Genomic DNA, 20,839 nt, shown 5'->3' with positions numbered 1-20,839 from the left:
CAGAGGCTACAATTCGATTATAAATCTATTATTGATACCCCCCCCCCCCCCCCCCACAGCTATTAGCTGCTTTTAATGTTTTGTACTGTATTTTTCGGACTATAGGTCGCACCTGAGTATAAGTCGCACCAGCCAAAAAATGCGCAATGAAAAGGAAAAAAAACATATGTCGCACCGGAGTATAAGTTGCATTTTTTGTGGGAAATTTATTTGATCGAATCCAGCACCAAGAACAGACATGTCATCTTGAAAGGCAATTTAAAATACAATATAGAACAACAAGCTGAATAGGTGTACGGTACGCTAACATTACATGACGCTAGAAGTAGACATGTGCCAGTTACCGGTTTCACGATTTACCGTGGTGTGAAAACGTCGCGGTTTCAAAACCACTAAAATTTTCCGTCATACCTTAGTACGGTATTCGCTGTTTTTCATGTGCCAAAATACAGCCGAAGTGGCTTGGTGCGGCAGCGCTCACCCTTACCCTGTTTGTTGCCGTGAGTGTCAGTGACGATATTCTGCTAAACAGCCAGCAAACCCAAAAACAAACCCTCCAAACACAAAGCGTACGTTTCTTCAATTTATTGAGCTCTCAAATCGTGGTGAAATATACAAATGAATACATTTAAAACGTTGTACAATTGTATTTTTCCACCTGTGAGTAGGTTCAACAGGATAGCAGTAGCACCATGAAAAAGTTCGCCAAAAACAAAACACACATTTTCCTTTCAAATTCAATATACAAACTAACTAAAACTTACAAAGACGAATGTTAGCCTAGGCTAAGCTGGGAGAGCAGCTTCGTCGAGGTTTTATGTCTCACAGCCGCTGAGTGAGAAACAAGCTTGAATGAAGGGGGGGGGGGGGGGGGTCGCGTCAAAGATCGCTAATTGAGAAACTTTTTTTAGATGAAACCTAACTAACTTATTAACTTATGAATTCTTTGTTCTTGTTAACACAAAGGCATGACATCAGGTAGACTAGAGTTGACACAATGGCTGAAAATGGCGAAACTTCACTTGAGCTTCTCCCCCTCAAAAAAAGTCATACAGTATATATTTTTTAATTTTATTTAGAAGTGTTTTTACTTTTTTATAGCAATTATTTTGTTCTTGCGCTAATATTGAGCAACTTGAGCTGTGACTATGGGTGTAGTCTAGGTTCTGTTTATTTTAATTTTATATAAAATATTTATTTTTTGTTAATTTATTTATTTTCACATTCATGTTCCAATTTGCAAATATGTTCTGAAAAAAATCCTGTTAAATGGAAAAAAGTTTTTTTTTTTTTTTTTTTAAACCCATACATCTCAAAATTTTGGAGCTATAATTGCAATACCGTGAAACCGCGGTATTTTTGCTCACGGTTATCGTACCGTCAAAATCTCATACCGGCACATGCCTAGCTAGAAGTTAGCTCGGGCCTAAAAAAATCCAGCTCGACCGGACCACAGGTATTAAAGCCCGATGCGGCCCGAGCCCGATCAATTAACTTGATTTGCTTGCCCGAGCCTGAAAAAACCCTAAATTTTATGTTTTATTTGTAGGCACGAGCCCGAAAAAAACCCGACGAAATTTTGTTTTATTTGTGAGGAGTCAGGAGAAGAAGGAAATGCAGGGATGCGATGCGTGGTTGCGTTTTGTGTGATCACATTTGTGACGATGCCGGTCCACATATGCATAATTATAACAAATTAAAGCCTGTCTTTTGTAACAAATTCTCCCAGTTGAACAAGTCTGTAAGATGGATTTTCAATAAACATTCATATCTTTTATATTTGTGTGTCTGTACTCGCAGGTGGATAGTGGATTTGACATTTATTTTAATCTCCTCGAGCTGGCAGAAAAAAAACGCAAGTTTTCTAAATGTTCAAATAGTCTACATATTTTTATGATCATTATAAATGCATTTACACAACGAAATAACGCTGGAAAAGTTTGTTAAATATATTTCTCGTATGAGACCAAAGCGCCACATTCGTTTACATTCAGCGAAGCCGACACAGGTTTCCGTATCTTCAACAATCAATTTGAATCCTTTCCATATCCCACTCCTACCGCAGTTGTTTGCTGTTCAATTCCCCTGTCTTTAGTTTGTTTTTCAATCCTATAACTGCTCCATATCGAAAAGGAAATACCAGGATGCTCGCGGAGGGCGCCAGGGCGCGGGAGGGGAAGATTGAAAAGAGAGCTGGGCCACTGCGTTCACGTGCACAGGCATGCACGCACAGTGCCTTCTCTGTTTTATCCAAATTATTTATTTTATTTAACATCCATACATCGTTTTTTGGATACATATATGAATATATATTTATTTTTTTTAAAAATCCTCTCAGGCTTAAATAAATTACTATTTCACAATCAAGTTGACAGTTCAAAACAGTAAATAAAATACTCAACTCAACCATTAAAGTTGTTGAAATTTCTCCTGTTGTTCCATAATTTCCCTTTTGTATACTTTTGACATGTGAAAGTTTTAAAACTGTCGCACGATTTAAAGATATTCAAGTCAAGATATTGACGATTTAGGAGTATTTAGATTAGGGCTGTCAAATTTATCGCGTTAACGGGCGGTAATTAATTTTTTAAATTAATCACGTTACAATATTTAACGCATTTAACGTATGCGCAGAACGACCCACTCATGTATTGACGCAGACAGACAAAAATGGCACCGTTTTATGTATATTGAGAGCTAAGAGGCAGAGTCAAGCAAATGGAGTGGACACAGGCATTCATTTGGGCCGCGCTATTTATTGGCATAAACTTTGGCATCTCTTCCACCACAATTATAACTATTGTGGCGAGCGACGTGTGGAAGAATGACAGGAGATGATCTTTTTCTTAACACCCTGTATTGAACACAACGCAGAGAAGATATACCATTTGCAGCCACCACTGACAGTCATGGTTGCCCAACTTCCCATCATGCATTTGGGCGGAACAGTTAAGTCGCGATAGTATCATTTACTGAAAGCACAACAAAAATAATATTCCTATCTTTCAAAAAAAAAAAAAAAAAAAAAGAGCTCAATGCAAAGAGAACTGGCATTCCCAATCAAAATAGCTATGCAAAATAATACTCAGACTTTGGTCAAACGCTATTCAAACATTTTGTTTAACTCAACAAATACACTAGATGGCAATATTTAGTCACAATATACAAACTATCAGAGGTCTCTTACGTTGTGAAGTCAACACTCAAATGAACGTAAGGTACAATGAACCCGGACACTACGGCGTCAGTCGAGGGGCAAAACGCACTAGAAAAACTTCTAGATCTCTAATTAATTTAAACTCGCCCTTGACACCTTGTGGTGTATTTCAATCACTACCTTCCACAATGGCGAGCTATTAGTTTATTTTTTGATTGAAAATTTTACAAACTTTATTAAAATGAAAACATACAGAGGGGTTTTAATATAAAATTACTATAACTTGTACTCACATTTTCAAGAATTACAAGTCTTTCTATCTGTGGATCCCTTTCACAGAAAGAATGTTAATAATGTTAGTGCCATCATGTGGATTTATTGTTATAATAAACAAATACAGTGCTTATGTACAGTATGTTGAATGTATATATCCGTCTTGTCTTATCTTTCCATTCCAACAATAATTTACAGAAAAATATGGCATATTTTAGAGATGGTTTAATTTGTGATTAATTACGATTAATTAATTAATTAATTAAAAAGCTGTGATTAACTCGATTAAAAGATTTTAATTGTTTGACAGCCCTAATTTAGATGAAAATTTAATTAAGTTTGCTCGGAGGGTTCACTACAACAGCCTTTCAGAGAAGTCTACTGCTTTAAGATGGCGGCTGTTTACTAACGCCGACAAGTCTGTCATTTCGCATGTAGTTCTTTTTATACATGTGCTAATGCCGCCGAGTCCTACACTTCGCACGTAGTTCTATATACATGTGATATCTACCGTAGCATTATGTGGACATAGATTGTAGCAACGTGGGCGTTGTTTGAGGTCGCTGTCGGCTGCAGTCAGGTATTATTATTATTGTTTTTTTTTTTTTTTTTATCTAGCAGCATAAGTTGTCGGTCCGTTCCTCATTGCGCTGTGTTTTAGTTTTGCTTTATTTAGCATATTTCAACAATTGGAATTTGGATGTTTGTGAATCGTTCTCGAATCTTCCACGACCGAATCGCGAATAATCTAAGAATTGGAAATTTCGCACGCCTCTAGTCATTGATACTAATAGATGATAATTTTTCATTCTTCTGCTGTGAATTTAAATTAGTTTGTTACCAGTAGACGTTCAATCTATTTGAACTAGGAGGTAATGCAGCGAGTGAACCTTTGCTGCCATACCTCCAAATTCAAATTGATTTGACCGGAAGGGTCTGCATCGAATGAACATTTTCAGTCGCTGCCATACCTCCCAGTTCAAATGGATTGGACCTCTATCACCATCAATGGAAGCCAGTGAGTGTAATGTAAATTGCCCTAAATAGTCTAATCCCATGCTTTTTTGTAATATATAATCACGCATCCAATTTCTCTCACTAAATCCTGTTATTGGCATAGGTGTTTTTAATTAACTCACCTGGATAAACAACAAGTGGGGAAAACATGCAATGAGGTCATAGTTTGCATACAGCACAGAGCAAGGCTGCCAAGCTCTCCCACGCATCCTGGTCAGAATCGCAAGCCGCAGGGGCTGTAATGATGTATAACTTTAACATGACAATTTGCAATGAATAATCATACTAAGTATTTTGACATTTTTAAACTTTGGTGTGTTTGTATAAATATGGGAAGGCCTTACCTTGCCAGAGTCATAATACAAATGGCTGCCATGCTGCACTTATCTGTTTGTGGGTCACGCCATTATTGCTATTGTGTATCTTTCCTCTAATTTCAAACATCTGTCAATGTCACAGATATAATGGTGCAGAACATCAACAGCAGTTCCTCTCTTTTTTAACCCTGACTAGACTGGCTTCCTCAGGAAAACCACATTTTCACACGCTATTTTAAAATTTCGTCTTGTTGCTTCCACTATTGTGTGAATATATATGTTCATGTACAGTGCTGGCCAAAAGTATTGGCACCCCTGCAATTCTGTCAGATAATGCTCAATTTCTCCCAGAAAATGATTGCAATTACAAATGCTTTGGTAGTAATGTCTTCATTTATTCTGCTTGCAATGAAAACACACAAAAGAGAATGGAATTTTTTTTTAATCATTATCATTTTACTCCAAAAATGGGCCGGACAAAAGTATTGGCACCCTTTGAAAAATCATGTGATGTTTCTCTAATGTGTGTAATTAACAGCACCTGTTACTTACCTGTGGCACATAACAGGTGGTGGCAATAACTAAATCTCACTTGCAGCCAGTTAAAATGGTTTAAAGTTGACTCAACCTTTGTCCTGTGTCCTTGTGTGTACTACATTGAGCATGGAGAAAAGAAGACCAAAGAACTGTCTGAGAACTTAAGAAGCAAAATTGTGAGGAAGCATGGGCAATCTCAAGGCTCCAAGTCTATCTCCAAAGACCTGAATGTTCCTGTGTCCACCGTGCGCAGTGTCCACGGCTAACCTCCCTAGATGTTGACGGTAAAGAAAAGTTGACGAGAGATTTCAACGGAAGATTGTGCGGCTAGTGGATAAAGAACCTCGACTAATATCTAAACAAGTTCAAGCTGTCCTGCAGTCCGAGGGTACAACAGTGTCAAACCCGTACTATCCGTCGGCGTCTGAATGAAAAGGGACTCTATGGTAGGATACCCAGCAAGACCCCACTTCCGACCCAGAGACATAAAAAAGCCAGGCTAGAGTTTGCCAAAACTTACCTGAGAAAGCCAAAAACATTTTGGAAGACTGTTCTCTGGTCAGATGAGACAAAAGTCGAGCTTTTTGGGAAAAGGCATCAACATAGAGTTTACAGGAAAAAAATGAGGCCTTCAAAGAAAAGAACACGGTCCCAACAGTCAAACATGGTGGAGGTTCCCTGATGTTTTGGGGTTGCTTTCCTGCCTCTGGCACAGGACTGCTTGACCGTGTGCATGGCATTATGAAGTCTGAAGACGACCAACAAATTTTGCAGCATAATGTAGGGCCCAGTGTAAGAAAGCTGGGTTTCCCTCAGAGGTCATGGGTCTTCCAGCAGGACAATTACCCGAACACACTTCAAAAAGTACAAGAAAATGGTTTGAGAGAAAGCACTGGAGACTTCTAAAGTAACCAGCAATGAGTCCAGACCAGAATCCCATAGAACACCTGTGGAGAGATCTGAAAATGGCAGTTTGGAGAAGGCACACTTCAAATCTCAGAGACCTGGAGCAGTTGGCCAAAGAAGAAAGGTCTAAAATTCCAGCAGAGCATTATAAAAATGTCATTGATGGATACCGGAAGTGGTTGCAGTTATTTTGTTTACAGGTTGTGCTACCAAGTATTAGGCTGAGGTGCCAATACCTTTGTCCGGCCCATTTTTGGGAGTTTTGTGTAAAATATTAATGATTAAAAAAAAAAAAAAAATTTTTTTTTCATTCTCTTTTGTGTTTTTTTCAATGAAAGCAAAATAAATGAAGATATTACTACCAACGCATTTGTAATTGCAATCATTTTCTGGGAGAAATTGAGCATAATCTGACAGAATTGCAGGGGTGCCAATACTTTTGGCCAGCTCTGTATACATATATATTGTGTGTGTGTGTGTGTGTGTGTGTGTGTGTGTGTGTGTGTGTGTGTGAACTAAATGTTTTTTTTTTTCTCTTTCCTTTTTGCAGATATATTGGAAAGGCGGATTCTATCACCATCAGTGTTTGGAACCACAAGAAGATACACAAAAAGCAGGGAGCTGGTTTTCTGGGTTGCGTCCGCCTGCTCTCAAATGCCATCAACAGACTTAAAGACACCGGCTGTAAGTTTTAATTTAAGTGTGGAAAATTCAAAAGCTGCCTTTTTTCCTATTAAAACACATTATATTTAAATTTTGCACTAAAATACAAATACATTTGAATAGTTCATTTGCAAAAAACGGTACCTCCACATTTATAAATTTTTATTTATTTCTTTAACGACAGATTTCATTTAAAACATGTGTAAGTTAAATTGTTTGACTATGTAAGAATGACATGACAAAAATGGTACTTCATTAAAAAAATATATATTACTTTATTAAAAAAAATTGCATTCGCTTTAAAATATTTTGTCACAAGCAGAAGAATCCGACTGACATTTAATCGCAAAAACACTTAACTCCATTTAATGTTTTAAATAGGGATGTTTTAATCCGATCACGTGATCAGGATTTTTAGAGGATCGGAATCGGGTGAAAAGGATCGGGTTTTTATTTTAAAATATTTGTTTTTCTGCTTCATGTTCGTACAACCTCTTACTCTCCTTCCTGCTGCTTTTCTTGGTCAGCAGTAGGCATGTGTTGGTGTGAGATTCTGACAGTATGATAACCTGAAGCAAAAATATCACGGTTTCACAGTATTACGATATTATAATTGCCGCTCTAAAATGTGTTACTTTAACATATCTGGGTTGTAAAAAACTTTTTTTCTTAAAAACAGGATTTTTAGTTTTCAAAACATATTAGTAAATTGGAACATAAGTATAATGTTAAGTTAAAATGTAAAAAAAAAAAAAAAGGAAAAAAAAAACAACTTAAATATTCTAAATAAAATTAAAATTAATGGAGTCCTTTAGGTAAGCGTAATCCCACAGCCAAAGCTCAACATCATTACCATCAGAACAAAAATAATTGAATAATAAGCACGTGCGTATGACTCGTATCATGTTTACATCATACACTCACTCTTTCTCAACACATTTGCCAGAGAGGGAAAAAAACTAATGTTTTACCAGCGCTAAACACGCTGGAGTTAACCCTAGTAGCTGGTGGGAAACTTTCATGATGGTGTTTACTAACCTTTAATTTTGTATAAATCATAATCATAAATCATATTGGAGGTATTGCCTCCTCGGCAGCCACCCTCTGCAAACATGTTTTACAAGTCTGTTGGGCTGCCTCCTTTAAGCCTGTAACTTTCATTTGTAGCCGAAGTTTTCCCATAATAGCGATTTTGTTTTCCTTGATGGGGGAGGGGAGAAGTTCAGGAGTTTCACCTCCTCCAGCCATTGTGTAGCACAACTGACTCACTCACTCACTCACACGAAGCAACAACCGGTTGGGGAGTGTTGAGCCCTGCAGCTGCAAGCGAGGGATTTCTCCCTGCATTTTTGGGACATACAGTGCTGCTCGAAAGTTTGTGAACCCCACAGCGATGGTCAGATTTTTTGTAAAAAAAAACTAAAATAACCTTATTAAATGTTAAGTTATACCCAAATCCACAATACTGACATTCCAAATAATGGACTGAAACAAAAGAAATAGTTATATTGTCATTCTTTATTTAACAAAAGTGGTTGATTTAAGAAAAACTCAGATATCATGTGTGCAAAAGTATGTGAACCCCTTCAGTTAATAGGATATTGCGCCTCCTTTTGCAGAGATTACCTCAACCAAACGGTTTCTGTAGTGACTAATCAGCCTCTCACATCTACTTTGGGGGATTTTTGCCCATTCTTCCTTGCAGAACGCAGTCAGTTGAGAGAGGTTTGATGGGCGTCTGGCATGAACTGCTCGCTTCAGGTCCCGCCACAGCATTTCAATGGGATTTAGGTCAGGACTTTGACTGGGCCAGTCCAGAACACGAATCTTCTTCTTTTTCAGCCATTCCTTGATTGTATTGCTGGAATGCTTTGGATCATTATCATGTTGCATGATCCACCTTCTGCCAAGCTTTAACTTCAAAACAGATGGCGTCAGGTTATGTTCTAGGATTTGACAATATTCCTCAGAATTCATGATTCCCTGGACTATGTGGAGTTGTCCAGGTCCTGAGGATGAAAAGCAAGCCCAGATCTTGACATTCCCACCTCCATGCTTCACTGTTAGGAGAAGGTTCTTTTGGTGGTATGCAGTGTTGACTTTTCGCCAGACATGGCGGTTTTGGTTGTGACCAAACAGTTCAATTTTGCACCTACATCAGTTGATGAAAACTCTTTTTAATTTAGTCTCGACAACACAACTGTTAAAAAAAACAAAAAAAAAACTACTGAATTGATTGATTAGGAAATCAGGTTGAAATAATAGAAAATTCCAAAATGTTGAGGGGGTTCACAAACTTTTGAGCAGCACTGTAAATAGCTAATATTGTAGGGACGGTATGACGGGAAATTTTTGCGGTTTTGAAACCTTGCCGTTTTTATACCACGGTATACCTTGAAACCGCTAATCAGCACATGTCTAGTCAGCAGGTGGCAAGAATGTGCTACTTAAAGTTAATGATGATTGTCAGGTTTGTTGCTTTGATCTGGCGAGTGAAGGCTCTATAGCGCTACGATTAAAGGCACAGATGTGTCAATCATCGTTTAGCTTGTCACACACTAGCGGTAGTGTGCTGTGTGGCAACTCATTGTGTACGTGAGAGGCTGTTCTCAGCAGCAAGAGCATCAAAGCGTGAGTGGATTTGAGTGAACTCACTCAATGAAGCATTTAATAAAAAACATTTTTCGACGTTATTCTTGTTTAAAAAATAATTCACTGATCAGGACTGAGTACTTCAGTCTCTTGTCTTTTGCTGTGCAGGATTGTTCACCTTGGATCTTCTATGCTTCACTGTCTTAACATCCATGTGGGACAACAGCATAGCATCTTGTTTTACTTTGTCTGTAGTGCAGTGCAGTACAGTTTGATTTATATAGGCGATCTCTTCAGAGACAGCTTGACTGCCTGACTACAGGCTATGCCAGGTGCTATTCCACCCTGTTTCCCATCCTTTTACATCCACGTGACAAAAGAAGACAGCCTCCTCCTAGTCTCAATGTTCTGCATTTTTTGTTTAATATTTCTAATTGCAGTTAGCATTCTCTGCTGCGGGAGCCCGCGGCGCAATGCTTGTGTATGTGTCTGAATGCGCTACGCTAATTGGGTGTTGATTGTTTTTGCTTAGAAACACCAGTGGCATAGGTCGGCTTCTGCCTCAAAACGGGAACTATGAAACCTATTTAAACAAAAATTAATTTTGGCGCTTAATACAGTCTTATGCAATTAAAATAATTAAAGCCTAGTCAGTTTTTAAAAAATGGCATTTACTAGTATTGTTTTTGGCAAATGAACTCGTAGTATTTGTTCGAGTGCCCGTTAGCTTAAGGCGAATATACAGTGGTAAATGCCATTGTATACAACTAACTAGGGCTGCAGCTATCGATTATTTTAGTAGTCAATTAATCGATGAACTAGTTAGTTCGAATAATCGGATAAGGAACATGAAAAATTAAAATACCTGAGCTGAGCCTCAAAAGGTATTTAAAAAAAAAAAAAAAAAAAAAAAATGAGGATCTATGTACAACAAAAGAACAATTGGCTAACTTACGTAGCAAAAGTCCGCTAACTTAAATGCCATAGAATGCTAAGGTTTTTTAAAAAAAAAACATTTTTTATTTTTACAATGCTCTTAAAAGGTTCAAACAAAAATGGCTAAATATATCTATTAACGAAATTATGAATGCATTAAAAAACATTAGCTCAAACAAAAACTTAGCTAATGTTGGTCTTAACAGGGAGCAGTTGGATTCAGCCATGTGAAATGAGGCAGACCAGAGGGCAGTGTATCCACCCTAATCAATAAAACTAAATGCAAATACTTTCAAAATAAACCATTACAACGCCACTTTAATTAAATTAATTAAATCAATTAAACGAATACTCGAAGCAATACAATTTAATTAAAATATTTTTTTCTTATCGAATCCTCAAGTTAATCGATTAATCGTTGCAACACTACAACTAACAGTTGAAAAAACAACAACATAAATCCCAAGTTTAAAAGAAAAAAACATGATGAAAAGAATCTAGAGCGGGCATTATGGGGAAAAAATGATCTTTTTTCTGGCCAGTTCGCCAAGCTATAATTTATATGACCTGGCTAACTGAAAATGTACACGGTTCTGTTGAGTAGCTCAAGAAGAATTTATGGTGTGTATAGTATTAAAGAATATGAGTGTCTTGTGTGGCACATTGTGCTCATCTAAAACGGCACGGTTCTTATTCAGTACTAAAAATCAATCAAATATCAATCAAATATTCAAAGCATAATTATAACTACCGTATTTTTCGGACTGTAAATCGCACCTGAGTATAAGTTGCACCAGCCATAAAATGCCCTACGAAGAGGAAAAGAACATATGTCTCACTGGAGTATAAGTCGCATTTTGGGGGGGAATTTTCTTGATGAAATCAGACACATTGAACAGAAATGTCATCTTGAAATGCCAATTTAAAATAAAAATACAATAGAGAATGACATGCTGAATAAGTGTACAGTATCATAATGTTACATGATGCATGAACAATGAAATGCAAACATGGCCGGTATTTTTACGTAACCTAGCTATTCAGAGTTATTCGGATAACTATAGCTTAAAGAATATGCTAACAAATTTACCAAACCATCAGTGTGACTCCAAAACGGCAAAATAACGTGAAATGATATAATAATGTGTTAATAATTTCACACATAAGTCACACCCCCAGCTAGACTATGGGGGGAAAAACAAAAAAACAAAAAAAAACTGCGACTTAGTCCAAAAAATCTGGTAATTGTTAAATCCCTTTTTTTTTTGTGGGGAAAGAAATGTAGTAGATAGGGGCAAAAACATACATGCAGTAAATATGTAAATGAATTACAAGGTATGAATGTGTATTGAATAAAATGTATCGTAATAATAAGGATCAATTCTTAGAACAAAAATAAAATAAATGCATCTACTGTTCAAGTGCGGCTATATTGCAGGCTAACCTTTGTTTTTTGTTGTTGTTGTTGTTGTTTTTTTAATTATAGTTGCATCATCTGGCGGGAGCAGTTAATTAAGATACCTTCTGTCATCCATGTAATTCTTTCAACAGTGTCAATGTTTACAGACTGCTCTTGATTTTTTTCAATTATATATTTTACCACTATTGAAATTTACTTACCTACTTCCCCTCCACATTTACTGCAGTAAAGGTTTCTAGTGAATGGGCTTTCTTTTTACATACTTGCCTATTTCCCCCGTTCCTTCCCTCACAATTGTATAGTATTATTTCAGATTGCAGATGGAAAATATTTTGTCACTATCGTTTATCTGATTGCATTACTGTCTGACCTTGGATTTCTATACCCATTCATGATTTGCCCTATTTCGAGACATTGTCAGACTTAATTAATGTCATCTGCATGCTGTATGCCTTATTGCCAGTTTCATTCAGTCAGTCCGTTCCATATTAAACTATATCATATAACGTTAACTATAGTCCTCACTGTAAAAATATCACCCATTTCCCATTACATCCTGTCACACTCCCTGACCCCCCACACAAATGTGCACCGAGACACAGACACACTCTGAGTAAGACACATCCTGGAACCGCGAAGCCATTTCTGATCTTTCGTGAAATCTTAAACCACCCTCGACTATTCCTGCCTATTTTATGCTGAGGGTTTTTTTCTCTCAGATATATTTGATCAATTTTGAAGTACAAGAAGACTTTTGTTTAAAAAAAAAAAAAAAAAAAAATGTTTTCTTTCACTAGACTTTATTGTAGAATGAGAAAATGTTTGCGCATTTTATTCATTAAAATTTTATTAGTTTCAAATCAACGCCTTTGTATGCAAATTAGGGTTGCAGCTATCGATTATTTTAGTACTCCATGAATCAATGAGGTAGTTAGTTTGAATAATCGAGTAATTGGACAAGGAACATAATAAATTAAAATACCTGAGCTGAGCCTCAAATAGTATTAAAAAAATAAAAATAAATGAGGATATAAGTACAACAAAAGAACAATTGGCTAACTTGCATAGCAAAACCCCGCTACAATGCTATGTTGCTAATGTTTTTTTTCTTTACAATGCTCTTAACAAATGGTTCAAACACATATTCCCACAAAAAAAACAGCTAAACATACATACTGTATAAACTAAATTACGAATGCATTAAAAAAACATTAGCTCAAACAAAAACCTAGCTTATGTAGGTCTTAACAGGGAGCAGCTGGATTAGGCCATTTAAATGAGTTATTTCATATTAACCCCTTCAGACCTGCATTTTTTGTACTGTGCCCCCCCCCCCCAAAAAAAAAAAAAAAAACCTGAGCTGATTTTTACTCAAACACCAGAGCAAAGTAAAATTTAATGGTCGGGGATTTTTCATGCTTTTATTTGTTATTTTTTTATATTAATGTGTTTTTGATGAGAAAGAGCACTTTACGTTTTACGTTAAACTAAGTTGTGTTTGGTCAGCTATTTTCAAAGAGCCAAAAATAGCAAAGAGGGCGTGCCAAAACTCTTGATGGGTATAGTTTCATCCAATCATCTCCCACAAGTGGCAATAGCAACTAAATTCAGTGTATTTATTGGATTAGAGACGCAAACGTGTCATGTCCTTCAGCAGCATGCTTGGGTCTGAAGGGGTTAACTGTTGCCACTAGAGGGCAGTGTATGCACCCAGATCAATAAAACTAATGCAAATACTTTAAAACCAAACCATTACAACGCCACTTTAATCAAACGAATACTCGAAGCATCAAAATTTAATTTGAATCTTTTTTTTTTTTTTAATCAAATTACTCGAGTTAATCGATAAATCGTTGCAGCACTCATGTAAATTTCTACAAGCTTTATTTTTTTCACATACAGTGAGGCAAAAAAGTATTTAGTCAACCACTAATTGTGCAAGTTCTCCCACTTGAAAATATTAGAGAGGCCTGTAATTGTCAACATGAGTAAACCTCTACCATGATAGACAGAATGTGGAAAAAAACCCAGAAAATCAGTTTGATTTTTAAAGAATTTATTTGCCAATCATGGTGGAAAATAAATATTTGGTCAGGACCAAAAGTACACCTCAATACTTCGTTATGTATCCTTTGTGGGCAATAACGGAGGCCAAAAGTTTTCTGTAACTCTTCACAAGCTTTTCACACACTGTTGCTGATATTTTGGCCGATTCCTCCATGCAGATCTCCTCTAGAGCAGCGATGTTTTGGGGCTGTCGTTGGGCAACACGGACTTTCAACTCCCTCCACAGATTTTCTATGTGGTTGAGATCTGGAAACTGGCTAGGCCATTCCAGGACCTTGAAATGCTTCCTACGAAGCCACTCCTTTGTTGCCCTGGCTGTGTGTTTGGGATCATTGTCATGCTGAAAGACCCAGCCACGTCTCATCTTTAATGCCCTTGCTGATGGAAGGAGATTTTCACTCAAAATCTCTCGATACATGGCCCCGTTCATTCTTTCCTTTACACAGATCAGTTGTCCTGGTGCCTTTGCAGAAAAACAGCCCCAAAGCATGATGTTTCTCCAAACACGAGAACCTGTGTTTCTACCGGAAAGTTCTATTTTGGTTTCATCTGACCATAACACATTCTCCCAGTCCCCTTCTGGATTATCCAAATGCTCTCTAGCGAAACGCAGACGGGCCTGGATGTGTACTTTCTTCAGCAGGGGGACACGTCTGGCAGTGCAGGATTTGAGTCCCTGGTGGCGCATTTTGTTAATGGTAGCAGCCTATGTTACTGTGGTCCCAGCTCTCTGTAGGTCATTCACTAGGTCCCCCCGTGTGGTTCTGGGATTTTTGCTCACTGTTCTTGTTATCATTTTGACGCCACGGGGTGAGATCTTGCATGGAGCCCCAGATTGAGGGAGATTATCAGTGGTCTTGTATGTCTTCCATTTTCTAATAATTGCTCCCACAGTTGATTTCTTTACACCAAGCGTTTTACCTATTGCAGATTCAGTCTTCCCACCCTGGTGCAGGTCTACAATTTTGTCTTTGGTGTCCTTCGACAGCTCTTTGGTCTTGGCCATAGTGGAGTTTGGAGTGTGACTGACTGAGATTGTGGACAGGTGTCTTTTATACCGATAATGAGTTAAAACAGGTGCCATTAATACAGGTAACGAGTGGAGCCTCGTTAGACCTCGTTAGAAGACATTAGACCTCTTTGACATCCAGAAATCTTGCTTGTTTAAAGGTGACCAAATACTTTTTTTCCACTCTAATTTGGAAATAAATTATTTAAAAATCAAACAATGTGATTTTCTGTTTTTTTTTTTTTTTTTTTCAATTACAGGCCTCTCTAATCTTTTTAAGTAGGAGAACTTGCACAATTGGTGGTTCACTAAATACTTATTTGCCCCACTGTAATTGTATTTGTGAAATGGTTACCATTATACTTGGCAAAATATGGCAAGTCCAGTGGTATGTTTAAAAAATATATATAAATAAAAAAAACAACAAAAAACACCAGAAGTCGGAGCTGGACAAAAATGTTTGCGTACAATTGGGATTTAAAAAAAAACATTTATTTAAAAGTCACTGCAAACCCTTTTATATATGTGCAGGCCTCCTCAAACTAATGTAGCAGAAGAGTCTCCGACATCAACACCAAATACTTTGCAGCATTTTTGTTTAATTAAGTCCACATTGTAATCTTCTAAAGCTAAAGTGGGATCATTCTTGGTAGAAAAAAGGTCTTGTGACTATGCTAGTCGAGTACCATACTTAAGGACATGCACTTTAGCTTGCCCGCAATTTTCTGAAACAGACACTATAGTCTCCTGTCCGGCTCCAGACTGTCCATGTTATTGTATAGCCAGAATTCTACACTCTATACTTAATCAGAGCCACAGGAAGCATGAGCAATTACAAGACACCAATTTTCACATAAATCCTTTGTCCTTGTCCAGCTTGCAGCAGACGTCAACCACACTCGTTCCGTGGTCTGACCAAGATGCAAACCTACTTAGACAAGAAAAAGCACTCGCACAAGAAATTACTGGAATCTCCATGATTCCTAGAGGGTTTATTCCTAGCCGTAGCTGACTTGTCATCCAATTCAAACACAAAGTTGGACAAAACTGTTTCAGCTTTTTACAAAGCTACAAAACCCAAATGGGATTGTCCTGGATTTCTAGCAATCTGGCAGCACACTCAGCGATACTTCGTGTTGCATTTTGGATGCAAATACCAACATCCTCTGCCTGACTTCAGAAGACAACAACGGATATCAGCAAACTTTTTAAACTGTGTCTGTGATAGTGCCAATTTGTATGTTTTTTAAAAGATTTTTTTTTTCTCACAGAAATAAATGAAGCGTATGACATTAATGCTCTGTTATAAAAATTGTTTGCGTTACTTCAACACACATACAGTGCCTTGCAAAAGTATTCGGCCCCCTTGAATCTTGCAACCTTTCGCCACATTTCAGGCTTCAAACATAAAGATATGAAATTAAATTTTTTGGTCAAGAATCAACAACAAGTGGGACACAATCGTGAAGTGGAACAACATTTATTGGATAATTTAAACTTTTTTAACAAATAAAAAACTGAAAAGTGGGGCGTGCAATATTATTCGGCCCCTTTACTTTCAGTGCAGCAAACTCACTCCAGAAGTTCAGTGAGGATCTCTGAATGATCCAATGTTGTCCTAAATGACCGATGATGATAAATAGAATCCAAATGTGTGTAATCAAGTCTCCGTATAAATGCACATGCTCTGTGATAGTCTCAGGGTTCCGTTTAAAGTGCAGAGAGCATTATGAAAACCAAGGAACACACCAGGCAGGTCCGAGATACTGTTGTGGAGAAGTTTAAAGCCGGATTTGGATACAGAAAGATTTCCCAAGCTTTAAACATCTCAAGGAGCACTGTGCAAGCCATCATATTGAAATGGAAGGAGCATCAGACCACTGCAAATCTACCAAGACCCGGCCGTCCTTCCAAACTTTCTTCTCAAACAAGGAGAAAACTGATCAGAGATGCAGCCAAGAGGCCCATGATCACTCTGGATGAACTGCAGAGATCTACAGCTGAGGTGGGAGAGTCTGTCCATAGGACAACAATCAGTCGTACACTGCACAAATCTGGCCTTTATGGAAGAGTGGCAAGAAGAAAGCCATTTCTCAAAGATATCCATAAAAAGTCTCGTTTAAAGTTTGCCACAAGCCACCTGGGAGACACACCAAACATGTGGAAGAAGGTGCTCTGGTCAGATGAAACCAAAATTGAACTTTTTGGCCACAATGCAAAACTATATGTTTGGCGTAAAAGCAACACAGCTCATCACCCTGAACACACCATCCCCACTGTCAAACATGGTGGTGGCAGCATCATGGTTTGGGCCTGCTTTTCTTCAGCAGGGACAGGGAAGATGGTTAAAATTGACGGGAAGATGGATGCAGCCAAACACAGGAACATTCTGGAAGAAAACCTGTTGGTATCTGCACAAGACCTGAGACTGGGACGGAGATTTATCTTCCAACAGGACAATGATCCAAAACATACAGCCAAATCTACAATGGAATGGTTCAAAAATAAACGTATCCAGGTGTTAGAATGGCCAAGTCAAAGTCCAGACCTGAATCCAATCGAGAATCTGTGGAAAGAGCTGGAGACTGCTGTTCACAAACACTCTCCATCCAACCTCACTGAGCTCGAGCTGTTTTGCAAGGAAGAATGGGCAAGAATGTCAGTCTCTCGATGTGCAAAACTGATAGAAACATACCCCAAGCGACTTGCAGCTGTAATTGGAGCAAAAGGTGGCGCTACAAAGTATTAACGCAAGGGGGCCGAATAATATTGCACGCCCCACTTTTCAGTTTTTTATTTGTTAAAAAAGTTTTAATTATCCAATAAATTTTGTTCCATTTCACGATTGTGTCCCTCTTGTTGTTGATTCTTGACAAAAATAAAAATTTTATATCTTTATGTTTGAAGCCTGAAATGTGGCGAAAGGTTGCAAGGTTCAAGGGGGCCGAATACTTTTGCAAGGCACTGTACATACAGTGTTGGCCAAAAGAATTGACACCCCTGCAATTCTGTCAGATAATGTTCATTATCTCCCAGAAAATAATTGCAATTACAGTTGCTTTGGTGGTAATATCTTTATTTATTTTGCTTGCAATGAAAAAAACACAAAAGAGAATGGAAAAAACGTTAAATCATTATCATTTTACACAAAACTACAAAAATGGGCTGGACAAAAGTATTGGCACCCTTTGGAAAAATCATGTGATGCTTCTCTAATTTGTGTAATTAACAGCACCTGTTACTTACCTGTGGCACATAACAGGTGGTGGCAATAACTAAATCAGACTTGCAGCCAGTTAAAATGGATTAAATTTGACTCAACTTCTGTCCTGTGTCCTTGTGTGTACCACATTGAGCATGGAGAAAAGAAGACCAAAGAACTGTCTGAGGACTTGAGAAGCAAAATTGTGAGGAAGCATGGGCAATCTCAAGGCTACAAGTCCATCTTCAAAGACCTGAATGTTCCTGTGTCTACCGTGCGCAGTGTCATCAATATGTTTAAAGCCCATGGCACTGTGGCTAACCTCCTTAGATGTGGACGGAAAAGAAAAATTGACGAAAGATTTCAACGAAAGATTGTGCGGATGGTGGATAAAGAACCTCGACTAACATCCAAACAATTTCAAGCTGTCCTGCAGTCTGAGGGTACAACAGTGCCAACCTGTACTATCTGTCGGCGTTTGAATGAAAAGGGACTCTATGGTAGGATACCAAGGAAGACCCCACTTCTGACCCAGGGACGTAAAACAGCCAGGCTGGAGTTTGCCAAAACGTACCTGAGAAAGCCAAAAATGTTTTGGAAGAATGTTCTCTGGTCAGATAAGACAAAAGTAGAACTTTTTGGGAAAAGGCATCAATATTGAGTTTAGAGGAAAAAAACTAGGCCTTCAAAGAAAAGAAAACTGTCCTCACAGTCAAACATGGCGGAGGTTGCCTCATGTTTTGAGGTTGCTTTCCTGCCTCTGGCACTGGACTGCTTGACCGTGTACATGGCAATATGAAGTCTGAAGACTACCAACACATTTTTCAGCATAATGTAGGGCCCAGTGTAAGAAAGCTGGGTCTCCCTCAGAGGTCATGGGTCTTCCAGCAGGACAATGACTGAAAACACACTTCAAAAGGCACTAGAAAATGGTTTGAGAGAAAGCACTGGAGACTTCTAAAGTGGCCAGCAATGAATCCAGACCTGAATCCCATTGAACACCTGTGGAAAGATCTGAAAATGGCAGTTTGGAGAAGGCACACTTCAAATCTGAGACCTGGAGCAGTTGGCCAAAGAAGAAAGGTCTAAAATTCCAGCAGAGCATTATAAAAATCTCACTGATGGATACCGGAAGCGGTTGCACAGTTATTTTGTTTAAAGGTTGTGCTACCAAGTATTAGGCTGAGGGTGCCAATACCTTTGTCTCGCCCATTTTTGGAGTTTTGTGTAAAATGATAATGATCCCCCCCCCCCCCCCCCCAATTCTCTTTTATGTTTTTTCATTGCAAGCAAAACAAATGAGGATATTACTACCAAAGCATCTGTAATTGCAATCATTTTCTGGGAGAAATTGAGCATTATCTGACAGAATTGCAGGGGTGCCAATACTTTTGGCCAGAACTGTACGGCACATATTTTCAGCACATTTTTCATAGCCTTTAAGAGCTAAATGGTGTGGTCAGCACTCGTGGTTTAGGACTATAAATGTACTGTCTCAATGGTGGCCTTTTATTTTGAAAAAATTATGTTTTGTCTAGACGTGTAGACTTCTGGGAACAAGCTATAAAGTTATTTAGGCCATCAAAGTGTTCATATCAAACAGAATCATGCATGTAACATAATGGCATAAGTAATAGAATTATGGACTGCTCACAGAACGAGTGATTCTTGGGATATTCTAAAGACCACACGACTTGAATTCTAACTAATTTCTGTTGTATTGCTTTTCCTGCTAAAACTATTAATCAATTAATCATCCATAATTTTGCAATAAATGACATTATGGTGGGTGCTGAATTAATGTGTTTTACCCCTTGCAGATCAAAGATTGGATCTCAATAAGCTTGGCCCCAACGACAATGACACAGTCAGAGGGCAGATAGTTGGTAAATAGTCTTATAAACTGCACATTTGCTTTTTCTTTCTTCCATTATTATACCATTGTGCCCTTGTCTGGTGTAGTGAGTCTTCAGTCAAGAGACCGCATCGGTACCGGAGGACCAGTGGTGGATTGCAGTCGTCTCTTTGACAACGACTTGCCGGATGGGTTAGTATTATGACTAGCAGAAGCAAAGTTCTTGGTTTTAACATTCTTCTTTGGTTTATTAAACCTGTATTTTCATTCATTAATAATAAATGTTTTCCCTTTGCCTTAGCTATTTTTCTGCATCAATAGTTTTATATTGGAAATATTTTCCACATTACAATCAGTGTGTCTTAACAGTATGCGAAATTGTCTCATTATACATTCTCTTGACTTCGAGAGAAGCACATCTGAATGAAAATATTTTAAACTTGCTACATCACTTCCCAGATTCTTTTCTTAGACTTTGTTTTGTTGGAAGAAATTCAATGTAGAACATCAGCAATATTTTTTTTACTGTGTATCAAAAATAACTGTTTTGATATGCATGTAAATCAGGTGGGAAGAGAGAAGAACAGCCTCTGGAAGAATACAGTACCTTAACCACATCACACGCACCACACAGTGGGAGAGACCCACCAGGTAAGCATGCTTCTATTGCAGTGTACTTTGAGCCACAGAGAATGAAATTCAAATGAGAATACAGTGATGCCTCGCTATATCGCGCCCTCAGTCCATCATTGATTTTTTTCAATTAAAAAAAATATTGACATGACATTAAAATGAAGCTATAACTATCTATTTTTCCAATCAATTCTTTTATCAATGTCAACATGGGGATCTGGAGCCGCAGGTTGCAGACCCCTGACCTAGGCTGAC

General features: G+C 38.0%; 1 protein-coding gene across 2 annotated transcripts in view; it reads left to right on the top strand.

Moving 5' to 3' along the window:
• LOC130920838 (E3 ubiquitin-protein ligase SMURF2-like) overlaps nt 1-20,839 on the top strand; it is a 161,334-nt gene that overhangs the window by 73,377 nt on the left and 67,118 nt on the right. For both annotated transcript variants that reach the window (XM_057844319.1, XM_057844318.1), the window contains exons 4-7: nt 6,758-6,891; nt 19,917-19,982; nt 20,059-20,143; nt 20,519-20,602. In XM_057844319.1, the coding sequence (XP_057700302.1) occupies nt 6,758-6,891; nt 19,917-19,982; nt 20,059-20,143; nt 20,519-20,602 (369 nt within the window). The remainder of the gene's footprint in view (nt 1-6,757; nt 6,892-19,916; nt 19,983-20,058; nt 20,144-20,518; nt 20,603-20,839) is intronic.

Source organism: Corythoichthys intestinalis, chromosome 8, assembly GCF_030265065.1.
Source record: "Corythoichthys intestinalis isolate RoL2023-P3 chromosome 8, ASM3026506v1, whole genome shotgun sequence".
NCBI classification, from domain to species: domain Eukaryota; kingdom Metazoa; phylum Chordata; class Actinopteri; order Syngnathiformes; family Syngnathidae; genus Corythoichthys; species Corythoichthys intestinalis.
The sequence above is the reverse complement of the archived record's forward strand: the minus strand, read 5'-3'. Positions and strand labels throughout refer to the sequence as shown.